This window comes from Convolutriloba macropyga, chromosome 1 (assembly GCF_964194025.1).
Source record: "Convolutriloba macropyga chromosome 1, txConMacr16.3, whole genome shotgun sequence".
NCBI lineage: Eukaryota > Metazoa > Xenacoelomorpha > Acoela > Convolutidae > Convolutriloba > Convolutriloba macropyga.
Window position 1 is genome coordinate 2,677,605 of NC_134468.1, and position 25,094 is coordinate 2,702,698.

Below are 25,094 nucleotides of genomic sequence, written 5' to 3' on the forward strand. Positions count from 1 at the left end.
CGCTCAGTACGTGCTCTACGGAGAACTATGAACAGCACTTCCATGTTTCCGAACTAATCTTATTCGTAAGTGTTTATCACATTAAAGTTGATTCGCTCTAGTTATTCCTACAAACGTACGTAATCTTATTTTTTAACTCTATTTACACTCAAGTTTTCCAGCTCTACAATCAGTTATTTTCTCAGAGTCGCGAACGCCAATGCAATTCACAAGGGTAATTTAGAAGATATTTGTACCCAGGTCGAGGTGGCCAGACCGAATTGACCTCTGATCAGACCTTCTTCGAGCGCACACGTGTTCGCGGTGCGCTCGAATTACATGGTCTGGAAAAGGCTTCAAGCGAACTTTTGTCTGGTCCAGAGGTCACTTCGGTCTGGGACGGTCTGATTAGAGGTCACTTTGGTCTGGGTGGGACGGTCTGACCAGGGGCCAATTCGGGCGCACACTAGTCTCATCAATGCCCGATTCGAGCGATTTTTTTGTATTTTTTTAAATGACAGATGTTGTCTCTGCCAAGAGTGAACAACACATCATCACTCTCATCAGAGACTCATCAAGAGTCTGATGGTTTGATGTTGATCAGACACAAGGTGTCCAGCTAATAGCAACTACCGGTCTCCTTTTGACAAACTTTGGAATAAGTGTGGTTCAAGACGTTATTATGCAAAGCTATCTATGCTCATCTATTCAGCCAAAAACACGAAAATTATTGTCATACTCAATAATTTTTTTTCGACACTTTGGTTTTCCTTTCATTAGCAATTCTTTTGGAATTGGATTTGCCTTCATTGAAAAATATATCACTGAAAACATCAATTTTCATGAAATGAATTTATTATAAGAATATTGAGAAATTTGTTTGTGTCCAAAACCATTTTTTTAATCAGACTATTTTTAAGTCATTTTAGTCTGATCAGAGAAAATTTTTGAGAGCATTTTAAGCGCACACGAAGCTTCGAGTTCACGTTAGTCTGCTCAGATTACAAATAAATTTGGGTCGCTCTCATCAGAGGTCACTTTTGTCTGGGACTGCCTTTTCAGAGGCCATTTTGGTCTCGGCCTTAAATTTGGTGAACATAGTTTGTGATTTTTACTTTCAATCAAGTTCAGTTTTCCATGAATCCGCTATGCTCGAATGTTGTCAAGTAGACAGTAACTTAAAGCAATTTTTTTAGTCCACTACACTGTTTTCCACCCATTTTTGGGACCTATACGTGTGTTCATTTTCAATAATCTTCATCGGTGGGCCAGCATAATTTCATTAACCCATTGATGGATCATAGAAATTTCATCGACAAATATTCCATCGATGATTTATGGCAACTTCATACAAACCCGAATTCCAATAAATGATTCATAGCATTTTCACAGAAGCCGAAATTCCCATCGATGGATCAAAACATTTTCGTAGAGTCCAAAATCCGCAATTTTGGTTGTATCATTTTCACTAGAACTCCCATCAATGAGTCATAGAAATTTTTATTGAAATCGGAGATCCCCTCGATGGATCATAGTACTTTCACAGAAACCCAAATTTATAGGCCGTAGCATTATGATAGAAGCCGAAATTCCAGTCGATGGAACATAGTAACTTCTTAGAACTGTTTTGCACTCTCTGAATCATTTACCCGCATTATACGACTGTTGGATGCTGAGAAGTTAAAATATTTTTTAATTCATAAACTCAGGGAAAATTGTATGGCGGAAATGTACGAACTTGTTTTTGCAAGATCGAAACCAAAAGGAGGGGAGCTTCAAACAATTGCTTATTTAGAAGACAATTGTATCAAATAAAGTTCTCTATTCTTAAAAAAGACAAGCTCAAAATCCAAACTAAAAATGTACAAAATCAAAGTTTAAAATTAAGCATCAAAACCAAACTTTTTTCCTGGAAATACATTTCAAAAAAATATCTGATTTACACTTTATGCAACTGGGAATTTTCGGTATGGCTCGGTTTGAACATCTGCTTTGCGCAATAAAATTTTTTTTCGTTGCTCGTTACATTTGCTACTATCAGTATTAAAAACGAATTTTATTTGTGCTACAAGGTTAACAGACCGATTCCGCTACAAATTTTTCCCACTGCGCCAAAACACTCTGAGACGCCGAAATAAATTGTTGAGACAACAATACTACAGACCCACTCTCAACAAGACACAAAATGTCATTAATCAATTGTTTCCTTACGAATAAATCGTTAGCAAATTGTGTCAAAGGGTAGTTCTCTAATTCTGGGGTCAAGCAATCACGATTTTGAAAAAAAAACGCGGCACTAATATTTTGCCGGTTTTACAGTAACTGGTCACGGGCCGGATAAGAAAATGGACAGCTGATGACGTGACCCAGATTTTTTCAAACAATTTGAGCAGGCAATCAGTCAGCCGCAATAGATGGAAATATATCAACTCAAAATTTCGCCTACGATAAATTAAAGGCATCTAATAGCTACTACAAATCTTCTAGTAATAGAAAAACAAGGCTAACCCGTACCTAGCTAACTCCAAGTGAAATTCAGTACTGAGTCAGAGTCTAATTCAGGTCACATTTACACTGAATTTGTCTGATTTAGAACTAATTCAGTGATTCATTCTGAATTATCTTCTGATTCAGAAGAATACAAAATATTCTCTTTGAATTTTGTTCTGATTCAGAGAAATTCCGTAATCACGTCACAGTTGGTTCTGAATTTCTTCTGAGTCAGTACTGAAAGTTGAAAAATCTCTGAAACTGTTTTCAATCAGTACTGATTGTGACTGAACCTTAGAAACGGAAATATAAAAACAAAGCTTCTAAGTTCATTCTAAAAGACGTGAAAAGATTGCTGGTTTCGAAGTGTGACCGAATTGCAAATAAACAAAAGAATCACTGACAAAATAATCGAGTCGCGAAGAACAGAAAGTGACAGCTGCCCCTCCCAAAAACTATCTACTGGATTACTCCAAACCCCCAAACTGCCAACCTACCCCCGGCTTGCGACCCAAACCCAACACAGTTTATATAGTTTTTTAGACAGGTTTACGTTTTTTCTTAGTGTAAAACTTAAACGTTGAATTTATGTAATGTCAACTCTAAATTCAACGCTCAGTTACTTAAGGTCTATGCTAATTTCAACGCATAACTGTAAAATCATTGAATACAATGCAAAATGATTCATTATCTACGCTTATAAACGCAATATTATAGAAGATCAGCGGTATTTTCAACGCAAAAATTTGTAAGATCAATGCTAAGTTAACGCAAAGTTAGGCAAGACCGGCGTTAAGGGTTGACAATTCGACTAGGGATGAAACTCAAACCGATTAGACGCTAAGAACAAATGGCCACCTTTATAATTAATAATCGCACCTGCTTAATATGAAATTTCTTAAGAGACAAAAAACTCTTTACGTACAGCAGTGGAGTCAACCCGTACCTAAAGTTCAGTGACAACCAGCACTGATTCAGAACACTTTCACAGAAATTTTAATTTTCAGTTCTAATTCAGAAGGATTTCAGAACCAACTGTGAAGTGATTTCTGAATTTATCTGAATCAGAGCAAAAATTCAGTAAAATTATTCTGTATTCTTCTGCATCAGAAGATAATTCAGAATAAATCACTGGATTAGCTCTGAATCAGACAAATTCAGTGGAAAATGTGACCTGAATTAGACTCTGACTCAGTACTGAATTCGGCTGAGAGTTAGGTACGGGAAATGATATCAATTGCATGGCTGTGTTTTTGCTTGGCTTAACTGGCCTTGTTCAAACAAGCACAATAGAGATACTAAATGATATGCTTTTCATCTATTATGCCTCTCCCGTGTTCATTTTCAACCCGCTTATACTAGTCTTAGATTTTTTTTTGGATTTCACGCGCTCATTTATTATAATTATTCGCAAAAGGCATTTTAAATGATGCAGCAGAGAGATTTTGAAATCCGTCATTACGGGGTAGATAAACTTCGATTCTAAAGTAAGCACCCATCCCAGGTTGAAGACCAGACCAAAATTGCCTCTGATTAGACTGCCCATGCAAAATAGACCTCTCTGATCGAACCGAGCCAGACCAAAAGTGGCCCTTGATCAGACCAGCGTGCGATGGATAGAGCCAACAGCTCTCATAAAAATTCCATACAAAAATTGAGCTCGAAATCGTCTCTGATCAGAATAGTTTACAATTCAATTCGCCTCTGATTAGACTATCTCAAACAGAATTGACCTCTGATCAGACAAGTTTCAGGCCATTTTCCAGACTAAACTGCGCTTGAAGACTTTTCCAGACCATGTAATTTTATCGCACCATCTGCAGGTGTGTGCCAGAAGTTGGTCTGATCAGAGGTCTAGTCGGTCTGTACGCCTCTCGACCTGGGAAAAAACAGTTGAATACTTGTTTGTATTTCCGACCTGGCTATGTGTAACGGTCTCATTAGCGCTCACTATGACCTCGGGAGTTCGGATCAGAGATATCTTTATTCTCGAACCTCAACATGGGTGTTCACGAAATAAAACCTGTTTTCAAAGAAAATAGTTGCCTCTTACGGACCAATTTAAGAAACAATTATAATTAAAAGCACAGTGAAACTTTCTTTATAATTTGGCACAGGTAAGTACACTCTTTCTTATATTAATTTGACAATGATCTGGTGTTGTTTGGGATCTTTTCCGTTTGTGCCCCCCCCCCCTGCATCCAGATACAGAACACGAGCCATTACAAAGAAAATCATTTACATCATGTAAAAATATTGCACGTGCGTCTGGGGGGTGCAAACAATAAGTGCCAACTAAGCTGGGGGGGGGGGCAGAAACGGAAAAGATCTGTTGTTTGAATTGCAGTTGCCGGCAACGACGAAACTGGCACGACGGACATCACCTTTAGTCAGAACCATACAGGTGTTACTCTCTACTACACATCAGATTTCAACGGGCACGTATGTGGAATTGCGTTTATACCAGATGGAAGTGTCGGTTGTACTACACACGGACAAACTCACACTGTAGACTCTGAATACACGTTTGCTGGCTTCATCACTCTCACATCTCAAAATATAGCTTCTGCCCGTAACTTCTTTCTCCTGCCAATACAAACAAGTAAGATTGACATCGGGTACCTTTGGACTTAGACCGGCTTTTATAGATGCCCTAGTTGAGAGGTCGGCTTTATGAAAATACTTATAAAGTCTACCTGGGGGGGGGGGGGGGGGGGGGGGGTGGAGGGTGTTTCCCTACATTAAATACACTGTCGACCTCCTAGTAGGTGTTACACCTTATATTTAGATTTGCAATTAGACTGTTAGACTGACTTTTTAGGCTTGGGTTTAGCCCGGGTCAAGAAAAGTCGGAAAAATATAAAAAATAAGTGGTGAAAAGTTGTTTTTTTTTCACCGCAAATTTTGTACATAATTTTGCGGTGTAATGCGGTGAAACTATGTACTATCACCGATGGAGTAAGCGGTGAACTTACTAAAATTCGACACCTTTCGCGCTAAAATATGTAATTGCACACTTTTCTAAAAATTACCGCACTCTTACATGGGTTCAAACCCCTCACCCACCTCGAATCTGTATGTCATCCACTTCTTCTTCCACTGCGCCACCTCTCACTAACTTCTAGGATATTTGTTTTGAAATTAAATCAAATTCACTCTACTTTTTGAAGAACATGCGCGTTGAATTTTTGTAAGACTTGTAATTTTCAGCGGTGAAATTACATATTATAGCGGTGAAATGTGGTTATTTTTGTAAGTTCTTCGCTTATTCTAGTGTTGAAAATGCCTAAACTAACCGCTCAGAAAAAAGTGTCAAAAGAAGATGTAAGATTAGCGGGTAATTTGAGGGGGGTAAAGTCTAACAATTCCTCCCCATTTCCTTACATCGTTTTACCTCCCTAAAGTTATCCTCTAAACTTGCATCGTTTTGGCGCATTTTTCTAAGTGCTGATTTTATGTAATTTCGCCACTTATTGAGCGGTGATTTTATGTAATTTCAAAGCATTCACCGCATATCTCAACTGGTTTGAACATTTTTTAAGTGGTTAATTTATGTAATTTCAAATTCGGTGTTGAAATTATGTAATTTCACCGCTACCAGGCGATTTTTTTTTCGTAGCATATCTTACAAAGTTTTCCGCTTTCACCGCTTATCTTGCATAATTTTTGCGCTGAATGACAGTAACTCTTGACCCGGGAGACTTGGAGTTGGAATTGAGTTTTGAGTTGCCGAGGCTTGGCCGCAACTTGCATTCAGGCTGAAAAGGGTAATAAGTGATATAATCAGAAAAATGTTGATCAATGATACGGTACTTATCAGGTCAAACGATTTGTTATTATGATGTACTGAAAGATGTCGTCTCTTACTTCCAATTAACAGTCGGGGAAACACTACACCCAAAAACTTATACAAAAGTCTGCTGGTTGGTAGGAAGGTTCTCCTCACTTTTAATTATGGTGTCCTGGGATTGTTCTACCTCCATGCAAGCATCAAACTCAACTGCTCTAAAAACGATTTTAATAAAATTTACTGGAATAAAATTTTAAGTTTCGAAATTAATCAATCAAGATCTTAGTAACGGAATAGGATTCGAATTAGTTAACCATGAAACTTTGGAGTCTATCTGATGACGTATAATGATCCCAACCTCTGAATCAAACAAAACTGATGCCCTCAATATCAGCTAACAAAACTCTCAGTCATGGCTCTTGATATTCAATCGTTATTTTTTTCCTCTCAAAAGAGAGAATATCCATCTTTTTCTCCACAACAATTATTTGGTTTCTATCTCTCTCATCTCTCTCTCTCTCTCTCTCTCTCTCTCTCTCTCTCTCTCTCTGTTTTTCAATTTTGAACTCTTCTATAATATCAGAGTCACTGTTGGCTTACTACAGATCCGCTTCTACAGTAAACGATAGTTGTAAATTATCCTTTATTTTCAACTCTTCGAAACTAGAGCAATAAACTTGGTATACACTTAATATGCTCAAACCGCTGCTATGGTCTACGGTACATGGGTCTTTATTAAATATCTTGGTTAAGATTTTGAAATGAGCAATGAAGTGAATTGAACGCCTTCGCTACATATTGTTGGCTACAACTTATGCTATTCAAACTGAAACAAAACCAGCATCAGGCAAAAGACCTTACCAAATTATTAATCGGTCGACCACTCAGCTCAACTTTCTGGCTTTTTGGACGTTTTTTGTCCCACCGCCGTGTTTAAATAAAAATTGATCTAATACTGACCACGAATTAAACTGCTCCGCCGTATATACTAACACTTTTTCTAATTTTGAACATGCTACGGCTTTAACAATAGAAATTTTTTTAAAAAATTTTCAGCCACTCCTCATGTAGATTGAAAATTTCTTAACAGGGGCATCTTACTTTCCACTACAAAAATTAAACAAATGGTGCTAAGTATTTGAACCTCCGGATCTTTTGGTAAATCTCTACAAGTTGAGCAATTGCGACTAAAATATTATTTTCAAATTCTATACTCCTTCCTGCTACAATACAATTCTCACAAAATATTGCTGTAAACATTAGTGATACTTCACCACTTTGGCCACTCAAACCCAGCACACCCTAATTACACAAGATAGGTCCTAATTTCAAAGGATTGGTTGTTCTATCTAACTTTAATGAGCTTAGTTCTATACAAAATCAATGTACAAAGAAAATTAGCAAAAATATTAATACCAAGGCTTTTCAACATTCCGCTTTGTTCCTCGGTCATTTAGATCAACTCAGCTCTCTTCGAAACTCAATAAAATTTTAAGAGCAACCATCAAGCACACTCGATTATTGAGCTGAATAGAACTCCTTGAATGAGTTCTAGAAGTTTCGAAGGTCTTTTTGATGTTAGGTTGTCTAAGGCCGAGAGTAGTTCCCCCATTTTTAATAGGGTAGTTAAGAAAAAATATTCAACACCCTCTCCAAAATCGGAACAACATTGATAAGAGTTTTTTGGACCTGCCAGCAGTGCTCTTACCCGCAATTTGATTTGAGTCCGGACTACCAAAATTTGTATATTATCTCAGATTAATAGTCGGGGATGCACTACCATACAAAATCGTCTAAGAAAGCCTTTTGTTTGTCACGAAGGTTTTATTCAATGATACTTTTGGTGACTTCCGGTCTTGTTCCCCCTCCGACAATGGAAAAAAACTTCTCAAAAATTGCAATGTGTTTCATTAGAATAGGAGAGTAAATTCCAGAAAGAATCTATCAGGTTTCTAGAATTGGAACTGGATTCATTTTAAAGAGTCAAAAAAACTTTCAATCTATCTGGAGACGTATAATGATTCAAACTTCTCAATCGAAACAATCAATCAAGTAATTTTTTCCCTTATTATCAGAGTCACAAATGTTTTATTCTTGGCTCCTGACTTTCCTTTTTTGGGTTTCTTCACTTCAAAAAGACTTCTTCGCTCTCTCTCTCTCTCTCTCTATGTGCAAGTGTGCATGTGTGCGTGTGTGTGTCTGTTAATCAAGCTTGAACTCCTTTGCAATATCAGAATTTTAATGTGTGTTCTAAAAATTACCTAAAGATCAACAAACAGTAAAAGGTACTGTGTATAAAGGACTCAAAGTGTACAGCCTATTTGTTCAAAGCGATGCTCTGGACTACGCATTACACTGCAGAAGTATACCCAAATCGTCACGGGCAGATATGCCCGATGCGTGTATCTTGTTTTCGTTTTTACTATGTTAATACATTGAAAATGGAACAATATTGCGGAAAATAGCTACTTTAGCAGAAACTGGCAAAATGGAATGTAAATTAGCAACCCGTGTTCGCAAAAATGTCCTAATCCTAGGCGCCAAATACAAGTACAAAAATTATAACCTATTTTTTGCATGGCTTGTATCACGCATCCGCTCCCTTTATGTATAGATTTTTCGCACGCAATGTAGCTCGATTTCGCATGTAATCCGCAATTAAGCCTAACTTAATCTTTATTTATTTAATTAGGCCTAGCTTATTACTACTAGTAGTACTTTATTACTACTTTATTACTACTTATAGCACTTTATTAATACTTGTTACTATTTATTAGTACTATTTAATACTACTTATTAAAATCGGCCAGTCCCACATTGATATACAAAGCCTTTGCGCGCATTTAAATAGGCTCGATTGCGGAATATGGATACCTAAATTTTGCGGAAACAAACTACAAGACTTGTAACCTATTTTTCGAATGTTCTTTTATTTCGCAAAATTGGCGGAAACCCTTTTGCGAAAATTAAGATACAAAGGATGTCTCCTAATTTCGTTCATTGTATGTATCTAATTTTTGATCCAATTATACTAAGGCCGAAATTTTGGGGTATACCTCTGCGGTGTAATGCGGCAAATGTGTTTTTGTTAATTTTTTCTTAGGATTTCAAATTGAACAATTATTTGCCTTCTTAACAAATTGTTGACTAAGTCTTCAGCCATTCAAACTATAAGTAAGTCAGTATCAAATTGATTACGCCACCAAATGATTGATTTGCCAACCACTCGGCCAACCACTTCCGACTTTTTTGGAAATTTTTTGTCCCCTCAGCGCATCTCCGCTATAATTTCTCTAAAGTTGAATGACAACCAAAAACAACTGCCCCATCGTATATTTTAACTCCCCCCAAGCCGAACTTCAAGTGTAAATCAGTACTGGGCAATTGTAAATGCAAGTCTCCCATGTAATATAATTTGTTCGCTTTTTCGCTTGAGATTTGCTTCTTTCAAGCTTATTTTAACGGCGTAAAATACAAAGTTGCAACAGTCACGGTTGGACGGTATGGAGAACAAGTATTTAGGCAGGGTTCGATAACCGTACAAAACTTCATTTTCGCACTTGGCTTAGACTAGCCAAGTCTTGGCCAAGTCTGAGAAGTCTTAAAGGTATTATGATCATAGCTCTGAATCAGTACTGATACCCAGACTTGGAATTAGACTTGCCCAGTGCTGATATTGACTTGGCGTTAAGTACGGGCCTACCCATTTTGAACTTATTACGGCATTTATCTGAGTGTAAATAGTTTTCGTAATTTGTGTCACCTCTCATACAGTGTAGATGTTATTGTAAAAAAATAATTGAAAATTGTAATGACCGAATCTATCTTTCCACCAAATCAAATATTAGACAAACTTTGGCTTGTAATTTTATATCTGTGTCCGTCCGCGCGAGTCGAGGTTTGGTGGTGAATTTTTTTAAGAAATGCGGTGAAATGCGGTGAAATAAAGATTTCACCGCGTATTTCTTACATTTTTTTGCGGTGAATGCTGTGAATTACGGTGAATTATTTACTTTCACCGCGTTCTCAGTAATCTTACAAAAAAAATCGGACTCACAGAGGTTCGAACCTCTGCCCTCGTGCATGCCTTCACCTACTTAGTCCACTGCCCCAACAGTCACTTTCTTCTATGTCATTTCTTGTGAATTTAAATCAGATTGAGTAAACGCTGGAAAGCTAATGCGGTGAATTTTTGTAAGAAATGCGGTGAATTTCGGGGTGAATTTTTGAAAGAAATGCGGTGAGTTTTGCGGTGAATTTTTGTAAGAAATGCGGTGAAATGCGGTGAAATATTTATTTTCACAGCATTCACCGCAATCACCGCATTTCTTACAAAAATTCACCGCTTTCACCGCATTTCTTACAAAAATTTACCCAAAAACCTCGACCCGGGCGTTATATTTCAATCTGAAACCATTCGATTGCACGTCGATTACAGCTCTGCTGTGTCTTATTCATAACTTTTTCTCCAGAACCTATGGTTCCTGTAATTTTTCCCAACTAATTTCGATTTTCTATTAATGAATCGTTTTGTAAGAAAAGTGCTTTTTTTGTAAAGTCTAAGCATATGTCAGCTTATTGTTATAAAAGAGTTTTTAGCTGATTTTTTTAATCGCAATGCTTATGAAATGTTAGCGCATTAAGCAAATTTCTTTAAAAATGTGCGCTGAAAGGGCGCTTTCACCTCGGCAAGGATGCTTTTGTACTTGTTATGACACTTGTCCTGTACTGATCGTTAGGTTTGCTAGGTATACTCTTAAATATAATAATTTAATTATAACAATCTTTTGTTTACTTGATGGAAAGGACAAGTTACAAAAGAATAACTTGTAGGACGCTTGTAAGAATCTCAAATTAGACTATGTTAAGTTTTCCACAATGATTTGAGATTTAAAAGCGTTTGCAGAAAATCAAAAGAAAAAAGGACGAAAGCCGCAAAAAAATTACCCAGCGTTACTAAAATCTGAAAAAAAATTTTCTAACGGAAACTTCTTTCTCCATTATCAAAGCAGTTTTGAAAAAATTTTGAGGTCTATAATTACATATTCCCGTTACAATTCTGTTACCAAAGTCACTGCTTCAATTTGACTTTTGATTGACGCTTAAAAACAGTACCAAATAGGCCAGTCTCAAAAAAAGATGGCTTTCAAATAGAAGCCGAATCCTTGCGAGCGCAATTTCCACAATGAAACTAATAGCAGCCTAGATTTGGGTTGTGCAGTTAACAACAAAAACAAATTGTTTGTAATGGCACGTGCTCTGTAACGGGGGGGGGGGGGGGCATAACGTACTGGGTGGGGGGCACAAACGGAAAAGATCCGAAATTCGAAAACTTCTTTTTAATTTATAATTCTCCGCTCAAAGGGTTTTCTAATGATACCACTTTTGTCTTTTTAGATGAAATCTTTCAATCGACCTAAACTAACTGAACATTTTTCAATCGTCCAAATTCAAAAAACGCCATTGAGCAAATGGTTTCTCCCAGTTTAACAGGCATTGGGAAAAAACGAGACCAAATTCAATTACAATCACACTGAAAAATTAATTTAATTTGGACTTACATAGAATTCTCAACATTGGAAACAAAATCACTCCAAGAAAACGCATTAGTTGCGGAAGCTATGCGGAAATTTAGTTAAAAAGAAGCCAAGAGAGGCGCACAACAAGTTTTAGAAACAAATATACTGTGATCTTCCGACACGTGAAAGTGAGTTTTTTTTCAAAAACTGGACGAGAAAAAGAAAATAACGTTATCGATAAAAATCGAGATGGCTAAATTGTTCTTGAAAAACAATTAGATAATGCAATTTGCCTAAACAGGAGTTTTCAAAAGTACGTATTGCGCAATGGAGCAGAGGTGAGTGATCACGAATTTAACTTGAATGTAGTTACTTTAAAAGAATTGTACGAAGTCCTTGATCAATATATAACAACAGAGCTGATGGGTCGATATTTTTCATTGCATAGGCAAACCCTGCTGCTAAATTTACGATAGCAAGTCATATGCAGTGCTTTTTCGTCATTTGCGTTTAAAAAAAAACATTTTCCAGGACAGTTTGAGATTTGCTTCTGTTAGTCCTGTCTACAAAAGGGAGACGCGAGGCTTTGCAAAAACTCTAGGCGAATTGCAAGAACTCCAATGTTCGCAAAAAAATTTGAATCGTCTTCTTTGACTCAAATGAATGAATACACACAAATTAAAAACTACTCAAAGATACTGAGTTTGGATTCCAAATGTATAAACCATCCACAGATGCTGTGTTCATTTAGTTGAAGCGGTTGAAAATTGGATACGGTGGCATCAGGGTGCTATAAATCATTTCAAATTTCTCTTGATATTGCCAAAACCTTCAATTTAATATCCCGTCAAATATTGGTCAGGAAATCAACTGCATGCGTATTTTTAAGAAACTCAGTAAAAATGTTTGGCCCATATCTTGCTGAGAGAAAACAATGCGTGAAATTAGAGATTGTTTTTTCCTATTTGACACTAATCAAAAAAAATTCTTCTCAATTAGCTGTCTTCGGTACTTTTTCTTCTATATCATCGAAATAGAGCAGCTAAATGAAAGTTTCATTTTCCTGTTCTTTTTCAATGATATAGAAGAAAAAGTACAAAAGTACAAGGAAATTTCAAAATCATTCAATTTGCGGTTGCTTGAAGTTTTTGTATTAAAAAAACAAAATTTTTTTTTCAAATTTAAAAGATGTGCCCTCTGCATTTTGGAGAAAACGAGTGAAAAATCCCACCAAAACAAGTTAACAACGAATGCTGAGAAAAACCAACCCTTTTCTTTTTGAGGCAAAAATGATGAATTTGGTGAAATAAATTCCACGGAGAACAGATTAAGGCAAAAGAAAAGTGCAGATACTTGGAATAATTAGGAATTGGGACTGAGTCAATTTTGAGCCTCCAAAATCAACTCATTAAAAAGCTTTGAAATTTAGCGATGGCTATACGATCAACATATATATTGTTCGCTACCAAATGAGATTTGAAGCACGATTATTGTAGTTCAAAGCCCTAGTGTTCAAAAATTTAAACTTTAGTGCACTAAATGTTCCAAATCCTAGCAATTCGTGCTTAGATTAGGTAAACAGACATAGAAATTGGGGAATCAAAGTATGTTACAAGAGGAAAAATTGGAAAAATCAAGAGATCTTTTAATGAAATCTTACATTTTATCAACTGATTAGCTAATTACTTAACGGCATGCATTTTACACAGATATTGCTCTCTGGGGGGGGGGGTGTTGTCTGTTTGAGAATAAAACGTAGAGAAGAACAATTGATCATATTAAAAGAAGTCAAACATTTTTTTAAAAACCTTCTGAAATGGCTTTAACTTCCTATTGAAACACGGAGAAAAACTCTCAAAATGAGATTTAAGCAGCAATTTCCATTTGTACCGTTCGAAAGAAACGTTTGCTAATCTAAATGTTTCTCATGTTTTTTAGACTACGGAAACCCTTATTTTGATTTAAGGTATCGTACTGCAGAAAGAGAATAAGTATATATTACCTAATTTGCTAACATTAACCAACTGGTTATGAATGTAATTTACTTGTCAATCCGGAAAAATCTTTACGCAAATTACACACTCGATATTTCAAATCAATTTGGTTGTCAAGACAAGGTACATAATTTCAAAATTCACATAAAATCCAAAGTATACTTTTATTTTTTTATTTTGTTTGAGTAAACAGAAAGACCTTTAAGCAAAATCCTGCGTAAATTAAATGCATAAAAAGATGTTTATAATGCAAAAAAAAATGATTACTCTATTTTTAACACATAACTGTTCATATCTCAGCCGCCCATAATGCATGTTATGATACGATGACAACCAATTAAGTCAAGATTTTCACAGAAGTATAGTAAAAATTGCCTACAAACTAAAAACGACTTTGTAACCAGACTATAGAACGAAATATTAGGTCAATTGTCATTCAATTTTTTCCATATATTTTTTGTATAAGTAGTGTTTATGACATTAGAATAATTCAAATATGAAAATGTCAAAAATTTAAAATTGAATTCAAACTCAATGAAAAAATCAATTCAAAAGATGAAAACTATTTTTAAAGAAAAGAACTCAAGCCCTTTTTTCAAACTGCTGCTCCTTTGATATTATGCAAGAAGGTTTTTAAAATGTAGTCATTTACATAATTCTCTGTTCAATTTTGCAAGTTTTTTAGAACCTATTTCCAAATTGAAGATTGGAGGTTCACTATTGGAGATTTTGAGACCAGAAATTTGATTTTTCAAGCCACATACGTGGATATGTCACAATTTTTCCACACTTTCGATGCTTGTCTCATATAGTTTGCACGCTTTCCTTAAGCAATTCCTGCAATTTCAGCTTTTTTTTCTACAAAATTCATCAACACAGCTCAGATGTGCTCCCCCAACCCAAGAAAAAATTTCAGTTTCTGATACATCACCAAATGACTGCTGATATACAATTCTCACTGTAATCTTGCAGTACATTTCTAAGGAAAATTCACGAATTTTGAAAACATTTTTTATATGCAGCCAATTGGTTGACACTTGATTGTCCGAATTTCATGCTTTTCTAATTTATTTATTTTATTTTAACGTTTTCTCTACATCGTACATGAAATCTTCACATACATCAGATTTTTTACGTATTGATCAAATGTTTTTCACAAAATTTCCGCACTTTTTTTAGCTCTGATAATGCATATTCGCCATATTTTCCTTAAACACTTTAAGCTTTTATCAGCACATATACCTTTCTTATTTTTAAAACTTCCGTTAAACAATTGAACTTTTAAGCAACTAATTTTCACTTTTTCAGTAATTTCCTTATACAAAAGGCACAATTTTCAAACGTCATTTTTTTTCATTTTTAGAACACATTCAGTGCATTAATTGGTTCATTTTAGCACTCATCTTTCATTTTTTGAAAAATTTCCTTTCAATTTTTAATCACGTTCCTTATCTTTCTCAGATCTTGCTGAACTCTTTATCCAAGTTTATCAGTTAGCAGTGGCTGCCTGCCTTGCAAAATTTTCTATTATTTTTCAACCTAACGTAATCATATTCAACTTCCTAATTTTAATATTTTAATTGCTTTCTTCATACAGTTTCAGCAAGCGATAATAATTTTAATGATAACAACTTTTTAATTATGAAAAATTGTAAATAACTATAATAAAAAATAGTGATAAAAATTGGGATAATAAAAAATGATAATAATAATTATATTAATTAAGTATGCGCAGAATTTTTTTTCAAACTGGTTAATTGTGTAAACAATGTGCTCAATTTTGAAATATTTTTAAAATGCGAGGGAAGATTTTGTGAGAAATGCTAGGGTTATGATATGCTGAACGTATCTAAGAATTCTGCTGAAAATATGCAGTAATTTCGTAAGGATATTCCTAAAAGTATATAATGAATGTGCTGAAAGCTTTGAAGTAAGGAATTTTTCAAGTGTTGAAATTATGAAAAGAGATGCGCTAAACTTTTGTTAGAAATACATTGATAAAATCTGATTCTTTTTACACCTTCAACAACTGAAACTAAACTGTCTACACATGCAACGCACTTCTTGAGATATCTAAGCACATTCAACGCATTTCTTACGAATTTTTTTGCATCTTAACGGGCGTCTACCTGTCCCAAGATGTTTAGTAAATTTACTTGATTTTTGTTACCAGATTTAACTTTTCCTATGGGAATACCTTGTGGGTGTAAAACATTCATTTAAAATTTGCCGACGAAAAGAGGCAGTCTCCTATATGAAGATTCCAGTCATTTTTTTTCACTTTTAAACTGGAAGTTGAAAAGTGTAAACTGCTTTTCACCGCGAAATATGTTTGACGGAAGCGCGTTCTGCAAAAAAACTGTCGGCAAATTAATTGCCGTATGATCACTCACTTGAATAATCTTAAAATATTAAATCGTAAAATTGAGCGGTAAAGGAGTTAAAAGGACTAAAATTTTGTGAAATGCCCTCACAGCCAAAGGTATGTACTTTTCACAAATATTCACTCATAATCTTCATTTTGAGGTTCTTAATTGCTTGGTGGAAACGACGTTCACAAAACTTAAGAGGTTTCCACAATGTAAGTAAATCGGCATCTGAAAGCGCCAGCCCCGTTCTTTGGAAGTAGATTCTTTTTCGGTACCGATAGGTGCTCGTAACAATGCGCCCGCTGAAACCTCAACCGGGGAAAAATCTGTATCCGTTTCAAGCGTAGCATGTAATTGTTTTTTTTTGTGAAAGCTTTTTAGCTGTCACCCATATGATGGTCCTTGACCATTTTTTTTGAATTGGACTAGTCATTAAAACCTTTTACAAAAAGTATAATGATGATGTTTTTACAGTTCTACGAATGTATGTAACAGGTCGGACTGAAATTATATTTGCTATTTTAGAAAAATATACAGTTTTGGATCTATTCTGTTTTTCCCATTCCCCCCACCCCAGCTTAGTGAGCACAAATTTTTTTATGACCCCCAGGCGCACGTGCTATTTTCTTTGATACTAACGTGCTATATAACAACATAAAATTTGTCACTGGGGTCATAAAAACACTGGGGGAGGGGCGAAACAGGATAGATCCGCCACTTTTTTTTCAGGGCCGGCCGTGATAACAGAAGCAACATCTGCGCCCGAGAGCGGAACAGATGTCGTAAATCTGACAGGAGTTGCTTATTATGTAAATAAAAACTCAGACTCGTCCAAGTTCACATTCAGCCTGTCCAGTCCCGCCACTCAAATACTTCTGGTTACATACATTCTGGACTCACGCAATGAAACCACAGGAGAGGCTGAATTCACCCAGTATATACACAACGCTACGGTCAATGAAACTACCTTTGAGATTGATTTGCTGGAGTACAATGGTGAGAAACTGGACAGGCCGTGCACGATGATATTGGGCAATTTAATCACAGATGCGCCTGACAGTAACTATTCGCAGTTCACTGCTTTTACAGGTTAGTTAAAAACGGATCTTTTCTGTTTTGCCCCCCCCCCCCCCCCACTGTTTTTTACCCCCCCCCCCCCCCCTGTTTCACTGTTTTTACCCCCCCCCCCCCCCCCCCCGGTACAAATTATGTGTTGTTATATAGCACGTTACTATGTAAAAAAATACGTGCGCCGGGGGGGGGGGGGGGCGTAAAAGATATCAGCCTACTAAACGGTGGGGGGGGGGGGGGGGCAAACAGAATAGATTTTAAAAACTCTTAAATTCCAATGACAGATATAGGATACCATTAAAATGGGAGTGTATGTAAAGTAAACATATAATTGTTATAAAAAGGGGGCTAATATTCAAATAAGGTGATTACCTAATTAAAACTCTAGTCTCTCTTTCATATGGAGAAACTCTGCGCCTTAAAAGCGACTTAAAAGTACGATTGGCGCAAAAGAATGTTATCTCAAAAACTGACAACCGTTATTTGCGACATCGAAAATTAGTGCAAAACATCTTTGAGACTCAAAATTGAAGTGAATATAGTTCGCCGATTTGTCATATAATGACAAAAATCCACCAGAAAAAAAAAGCTGAAATCAGATGTTAGAAAAACGCATTATTAGCTTAGTCCAAGAAATCTTTATCTGCTTAATCCAGCTTAAAGCACTCACGTGCACATTTCAAAACGCCGAAAATCTGCAGTGCTAGAAGTCAAAATGCCAGAAGTTGCTACTTAGCCAGAAGTTGAATTCCGTTGACTTTCGTCATTTTAAAACGTGGGCGTTTCGTGTTTTAAGCATGGTTAAGTGACTCTGCAGAAGTCACTTCGAAATTCTGACTTAATATCTCGAACCGCTTCGCGGTTCTCGATAAACGACACAAGTTCTCAATGACTTCAAGCAAAGTCACTTAATCATTACTTAGTCTACGGTAGAATCGTTATTTATTGTACTAGTTCAATCCAAGTGATCTGAATACAAAACAAATATTCTGACGATTTTCGCTGTTGTCCGAAGACAAAAACCCTAATGAAATTAGGTCCTTTAACGAAAAACCAGGCAGCAAAACAGAACATGACGTCACGTATCAGATAATAAACATGATTTCATGCGCTCTTAACGTATTACACTCTAATCATTATGGAGAAGAATGAACAGCAATCTGTTAATTATTTGCAACAAAAACATTGTCAATCATCTTCTGGACCCCTGATCAACTGCAGTAACAGAAAAACTAAAATTAAAAATTCAAGGGGAATTTTGTTTTTCGGATCTTTGATAAACTATTCTAATTTTTTGATATGTTTCACTTGTTATTATGAAACGAAAAAAAATTGATTGAGTGTAGATAAAAAAGTAACAAATATTTTCTGTAATTGATTGAAAGACCTACAAATGGATCCAGTTAATTAAAGTTGAAACGGGTCCAAGATGTTAACATTGCTCTAGTTGATTATTCAAAATCATTTCCCAAGTTCTTTCAAAGCTTTTTTTCACAAGAGCTATTTTTCAGTTTTCACTAGTTTTGACGCTCGAGCTTAGCAAAAGTTTTATGTTTATAATTTTAACAAATTTTATTGAATATGAAATTTCCACTGAATTTTGAATTACTAAGTTCTTCAGAGAATCCTGCTTTCTCATGAGCACACTATCTATTACAAGCACACTATGAATGTAAAAAATATTCTTCCAAATCTTGTGATTCACAAACATTTGGATTCATAAAATCGACATTATTTTCACACTATTTTGGAAATTCGTCTTTTTTATGTATCAATTAGGAATTAACAGTATGCCTCACCAAAGTTCAAAAAATTCTGGAGAACAAAACATCGAATACTTTCCATTTACATTACCATAAAATATTGCTTCGCTTTCTAGTCAAGACTGAAATTTTAATCAAAAAAGAGCTGAACAGTTTTTAAACATTTCGTAAATACCTAAATAAAACTTCCAGAGATCATTTGAAATGAAACCAATTTTTAGGCCTGTTTTTTTTGGTAGTTTTTAATTCATTTAAAATTTTTTTGCTCATTTTCACTACAGTCAGAAAAAAATCCATAGCCTTTACTGTTTTAGAATTAATTTGCACGAAAGGTTCAAAATGGAGTCAAATTTAATCAAATTTCTGGCCCATTTTATCAGCACAGCAAATTTTTTAAAAGTCAATATGCCTAAGTTTTAACAAATAACTAAATTTTTAAAGAGAGATGAGCTATTTTGGTTCTTGTTCTCAAAGTTTCTTCTGTAGCCATTCCATTCGTAGAGATTTAAAAAAATTTTCAAATAATAACCAGACATATTAGTTCTAAAGTTTTCCCTTGGTTTTGTTGCTGTGATTAGTGAAAAATAATTTTCAAAAAATAATCTTTGGTTTTTCCGAGTTCCACGCTCAATGATTCTCTCTTCACAGCTTTTCTCAAAATTTGGAGTTTTTTTTTCAATTCTAAATAAATTCCAATGTAATTTTTTTTCTGTAATTTTGTTTAAAGCATGTAATTTTACTTCAAAAAAAGCAAGCGGTTTCCACTGGGAAAAAAGGGACATTGACAAGCTGCAATCAATTGTCAGAGAAAATTTTTAAAATAATTGGTCAAAGTGATACAGAGCCGCGAGAGTTTGAACCAACTCAATATAATTTAGCGATAATGCCGCAGCTTTTGATACACTTAATTATTCTATCTGCTGCTCAGAAAACAGATGGAGTGTTTGTCAAATTCTTTGCAAGTTGCGACACCAAGTTTTCTGAATAGAGCTCATGATACCATGTTCGTTCAATCAATTGTATAGCAAGTAGATAGAAAGCTCTGAAAAACGTCACAACAAGAAAAAAAATGTCGTGTAAAATTATCAATTGTCATAAAATGTTTCTTCCAATAGAGAACAGCGATTCTGAGTAAAGAACAGCCAAAATTGTCAACAGTTAATTTTCTGTCATATTACTTGAAAACCGTCAACAATATAATTCCAAACAAAACTGTTAATTTTCAATCAAGAATTTATGAAAATAGTCTACCTGTTTTCTTTAAATTCAAAATTTTTTCACTCGGAATTGAAAAGAGACAGTAAGCACTAACGCGCGCTTAAAAATATCTAAATATGCAAAAACGTTTAAGTTAGAACCTCAAAATGTTATGACACCCCAGATTAAATACTTTTGCCATTAAAAAGTAAGTGCAACCAAAAAAGCCGGTATGCTTTGAATACTTGAAAATAAATAAACAACCGAAGTGACAAAATGAAAAAAAATGCTTCAAAGATCATCTAGAAGTTGACTGAAATGTTATAAAACGATGTCCCCGAACTGAAAACCGAAACAATTCCACAATTTTTGAATGCATGATATAATTTTCTGCACTGATTATTTTCTGATATCATTTATGAACTGGTTTAAGTGGACGGTACACTTGATTGTCTGTCAGCTACTAAAAATAAATGTAAATTACATTAGTAGAATACTTGCAACACCTCAATGTAGGATTTGATTAAGCCAAAAGGCTAACTGATCTCATTAACATCAAAAATTATTGTCGTTTTACAAATTAAGTGCTTTTTTCCCAAAATACCAGAGGATTGTGAGCTCCGAAATGAAACAAGAAATGGAAATTATTCTAAAATTTGTTTTCCTTAATCAGCTAGCTCAAATTACAGAATATATATATATATATATATACCAATAAACCTGGCATCTACAGACTTCTAAACCAGTAAAAATAATATGAAGAAAAAACATACGAATAAACAAAAACTTAATTTTATGACAGAAAAAGCTGAATCCTATAAAACAGAAAAAAGCAAGCCCAGGCAATAGGACTGTTCAAATTAAATGCCTTCAAATTGTGAAACTGCTACGTTCTAGTGCTATAAGAAAGAAAAGTAACAATACTAAAGGACCAGAAAAAAATGATGTGGAACAGGTAAATTTTTTTTAATGTCTTGATTGGAAATTCACTTAATGTCAGTTCACTCAAAAAACTGGAGTGATGACATTTCACTTAAAAGAACTGTTTCTAAGTCCGGTCTGCTCATGAAAAATGAGCACGATTACTAAAAAAAATTTACTGTAATGTATTAAACATTTTTTAAGCATTCATCCCAATCTTTACAGTAACAGGACGAAAAGGCCTCGTTTTTTTCCTCATTTTGCTATTTGTTTGTCGCAGATTAAAAAACTCAAAGCAAAAAAAACAACAAATGCAAAATATGGACGGACAAATAGAGCCGGAAAAACATTATCCTGCAAATCGGGGCAAAAAAACTCAAGCTATTGGCAAAAAATGACTTAAATTCATTGAAATTGATTATGTAATTGTAATAGCGACACCAAAAAATATACAAATGATAAGCTTCTCGGAAGCACAACCAAAAAAAATCAATGCGTGAAGTTGCTTTTTGAAGTTACAATGGTGCGTCAAAATAAGTTTTCTCAGATTCTAAAACTTGCAAAAAAAAACTGCAATCACACTTTTTTTTTAAAAGCAGAACCCTCAAACGGAGAATAAAAGATTTTTATACCTGCTTCAATATTCCCTGAGCAATTACATTGCTCTTCGTAATTGCATTGTGAGTTATTAGCGAATCTCTTAGGGATTAACGATTGTACCGATTAATGTTGGGTTAGACTTAAAAAAAGCAAATGATTTTTTAACAAATGTACCAATTATTGTTGATTGGGTAAGAATCAAAAAATCAATGTGCCGTGAACAACAAGCGCTAAAACTGATGTTTGCATTAGTTTGAGATAAATGTTCCATTAAAGTTCTCAATTGTGCCTTGTAGAAGAATAAAAACAAGAAAACTATTAGCACACGTGAACAAAAACTTTCTCCAACAACTGTTGTTTTAACTTTAAATCTACATCTTTAATCAAATTTTGAATTTTTCTTATTGTAATGGATGCTCTCCGTTTGTTTCACAAAGAAAATTTTACACCGCCCAGTTCGTTCTGAGTCGTTACAAAATCTGTTCGGATACTTCATTTATGCAGTTTGCTTTTCTAACTGTATATCCGTTAATTCATTCGAAATGGGACCACAGATCACACAATACGGGATCTCTATATGTTTACCAGTTCAATTGTTTTCATGGAACAAATCAAAGGCAAAATTATATGCTTGAGAAGTGTTATGAAAAATTGGTTTCTAACTTAATCCTAGGTGTGTTTGTTGCGATTTACGCAGATTACTCACGAGTTGATGATCGCAAATCCGGACACAGAAAATTGAATTCACTTTTCGAGACGTTTTTGATACAAGACACAATAATAGATAGAATATTGCTAAGGACAGAGTTTGGTATCAAGACTTAACAATTTAACAATTATACTGCTCAAGGCTTTGGTTTTGGCAAGACGCGGTAACAAATATTCTGCTCAAGAATTTGTTATTTCAACAAGTTTATTGCTGAGTTTGGATTTTGTTTACTAGCTCAAGTTGGTAGGCTGACAAGAATTGAAAGTGTGAGTTCTTATTTTTGTTCAGTTTTTTTAACAATTTATTCTGCTTACGTGGTATACGCGGCTGTTTCGGATTCGCTTTACACAGTTTTCTCGCTAAACGGATGGATAACCCGGATAAAAATAGAACACAGTAATAGTTTTCAACCTCTGCATTTATTTGGATCTGTTTTGAATCTGCGCTAAATTTTTACTTCCTACTCAATTTTTTTATTCCTCCAACACTAATCTAAATGTCCAATCTTTGCGCGCATTACAACAACATTTTTTGTTGCCCCTTTTTTGGTGTTCTTGGTGTTGTCAAAGTCACCACTATATATTGACTTGCAATTGACGTAGAAAATATTTTGAGCTCAACAAAACGAACAGCACTCTAAACTGTAATATAAGTGGAACTTCTTGTTATTGTAATGATGATATATGCAACTACCTTCAATCCAACCCTATGGCTCGATTGATATGCTGGTGTGACAACTTCAATAAAATTAAAAGAACGAGCATGACAAAACATTTTTTTAGGGACAACCAACGGAAAAAACTTAAAATCTTAACAAAAAATTAAAATCAGAAACGTTTTTTCAATTAATTTTTTCCTGTTTTACTGTTCTTCTTTTGATGCGTTTGATCAAAAAAAGTCAAAAACTTTCAAACTGGCAGTTTGGTTCAGTACTTTTGATTGAATAGGAGGCTACACCATCGACTCGGCTGAAAACTTCTCCTGGCCAGAAAGCTTTGTAGAGGATGGGAATGAAACAGTTTACACTACACTGCCCAGACACTCAGTGATAGTGGGGTTGGCCACGGGGGGAGAGGTATGTGACCTTGACTTCATAGGGGAGACCTACTCCGTCGGGATGAAAGATGGAGTTCTGATTGCTGATGGTGTCTGGCTGGGACCCGATCAAGGACAAACCAGTCCTATACTGTTCGCCTCGGGTCAATTTGCCAGTAGCGTAAGTTGTACAGCAAACAAACTATGCTTTAATTATGCTTTTTTGTGCTAAACTGGTGCAATATTTAACAATTTCAACTCGGGTATTTCCCATTATACCCCCCCCCCCCCCATGAAAACATAGCCCCCCCCCCCCCCCATTATGGTATATGGTATAATTACCATGATTGAGGGGGGGGGGCTATAGTTATCTGACCACTAAGCTGGGGGGGGGGGCTATAATAGGAAAGACCGATCAACTCTTAACCCCCAATTTCTACTCTTTCGAAGACCTATGGTGGTATCATAGGTCTTAGAAAGAGTATTTCTCTATCAACTATGGTGGTAACGGGGCAAAAGATGTTTCTCATCGGGTAACTATAGCTTTGTCCTGTCAAATTCATTTCACATTTGCTTAGCACACCTCTTGTATGTCAGCAACAAAATCCTTCGACAGCCTGGAAAAATGTCATGCCTGCTCTAGCTAACCCAGCCGAAACCGAATGATTATCTTGCAAGATCTTACAAGATAACCATCTTTAGCGCAAAAAAACCGTCCTACATCCTAATCTGACTTAATTTTAGACTGAGAACTCTTAAAAGGTAAAAGGTCGCAATATTTGAATATACACATATTCTGTGCGTCGACAAAAATAATAGAAAAAAAGCAACTGAAAATTATTAATAACGATATCCCAAAATGAAATGAGCAATATAATTAATACGAAAATAATGTCTCGAGAGTTTTTTCACTCTTACAAGGAAATTTTGCCACTCTTTTGATCTTTTTTTTAACGATATGACACTTAGTAGTATATAGAGGGACCGAGGTGCCCCGGGGGGGGGGGGGTGAAGACCCACATATTTTAAGATTTGCTATAGCGGTTTCCAATCATTTCGGTCATCATTGAGTTATCCCATCAATGGATAAAGATAGGTAATAGATTTTACATGTATTAATATTAGAGTTATGGTAGCAACGTATAAAGATAGGTAATAAATTTTACATGTATTGGGATTTGATTTTCAACAGTAATGTATAAAGAAAGGTATTAGATTTTACACGTACTAAAATTTGAAATAAGACAGCAGCGGATTAAGATAGGTAATAGGTCTTATGTATAAAATTTCTCAATGATTTGCTAGGGACCGAGGTGCCCGGGGGGGGGGGGGGTGAAGACCCACATGTTTTAAGATTTGCTATAGCAGTTTCCAATCATTTCGGTCATCATTGAGTAATCCCATCAATGTATAAAGATAGGTAATAGATTTTACATATATTAACATTAGAGTTATGGTAGCAACGTATAAAGATAGGTAATAAATTTTACATGTATTAAGATTTGATTTTCAACAGTAATGTATAAAGAAAGGTATTAGATTTTACACGTACTAAAATTTGAAATAAGACAGCAGCGGATTAAGATAGGTCTTATGTATAAAATTTCTCAATAAATTTTTTATTAAAAAACAATAAAAAAAAGCTAACAGATAGCAA

At 35.1% G+C, this 25,094-nt stretch overlaps 1 protein-coding gene across 1 annotated transcript; it reads left to right on the forward strand.

Moving 5' to 3' along the window:
• Positions 1–500: 500 nt before the first annotated feature.
• Positions 501–24,103, forward strand: LOC142344409 (uncharacterized). The gene is made up of 5 exons (XM_075396028.1): positions 501–567; positions 4,817–5,071; positions 16,871–17,230; positions 23,350–23,618; positions 24,035–24,103. The coding sequence occupies exons 1-5, from the start codon at positions 501–503 to the stop codon at positions 24,101–24,103; spliced, it is 1,020 nt and encodes a 339-aa protein (XP_075252143.1).
• The last annotated feature ends 991 nt before the right edge of the window (positions 24,104–25,094 follow it).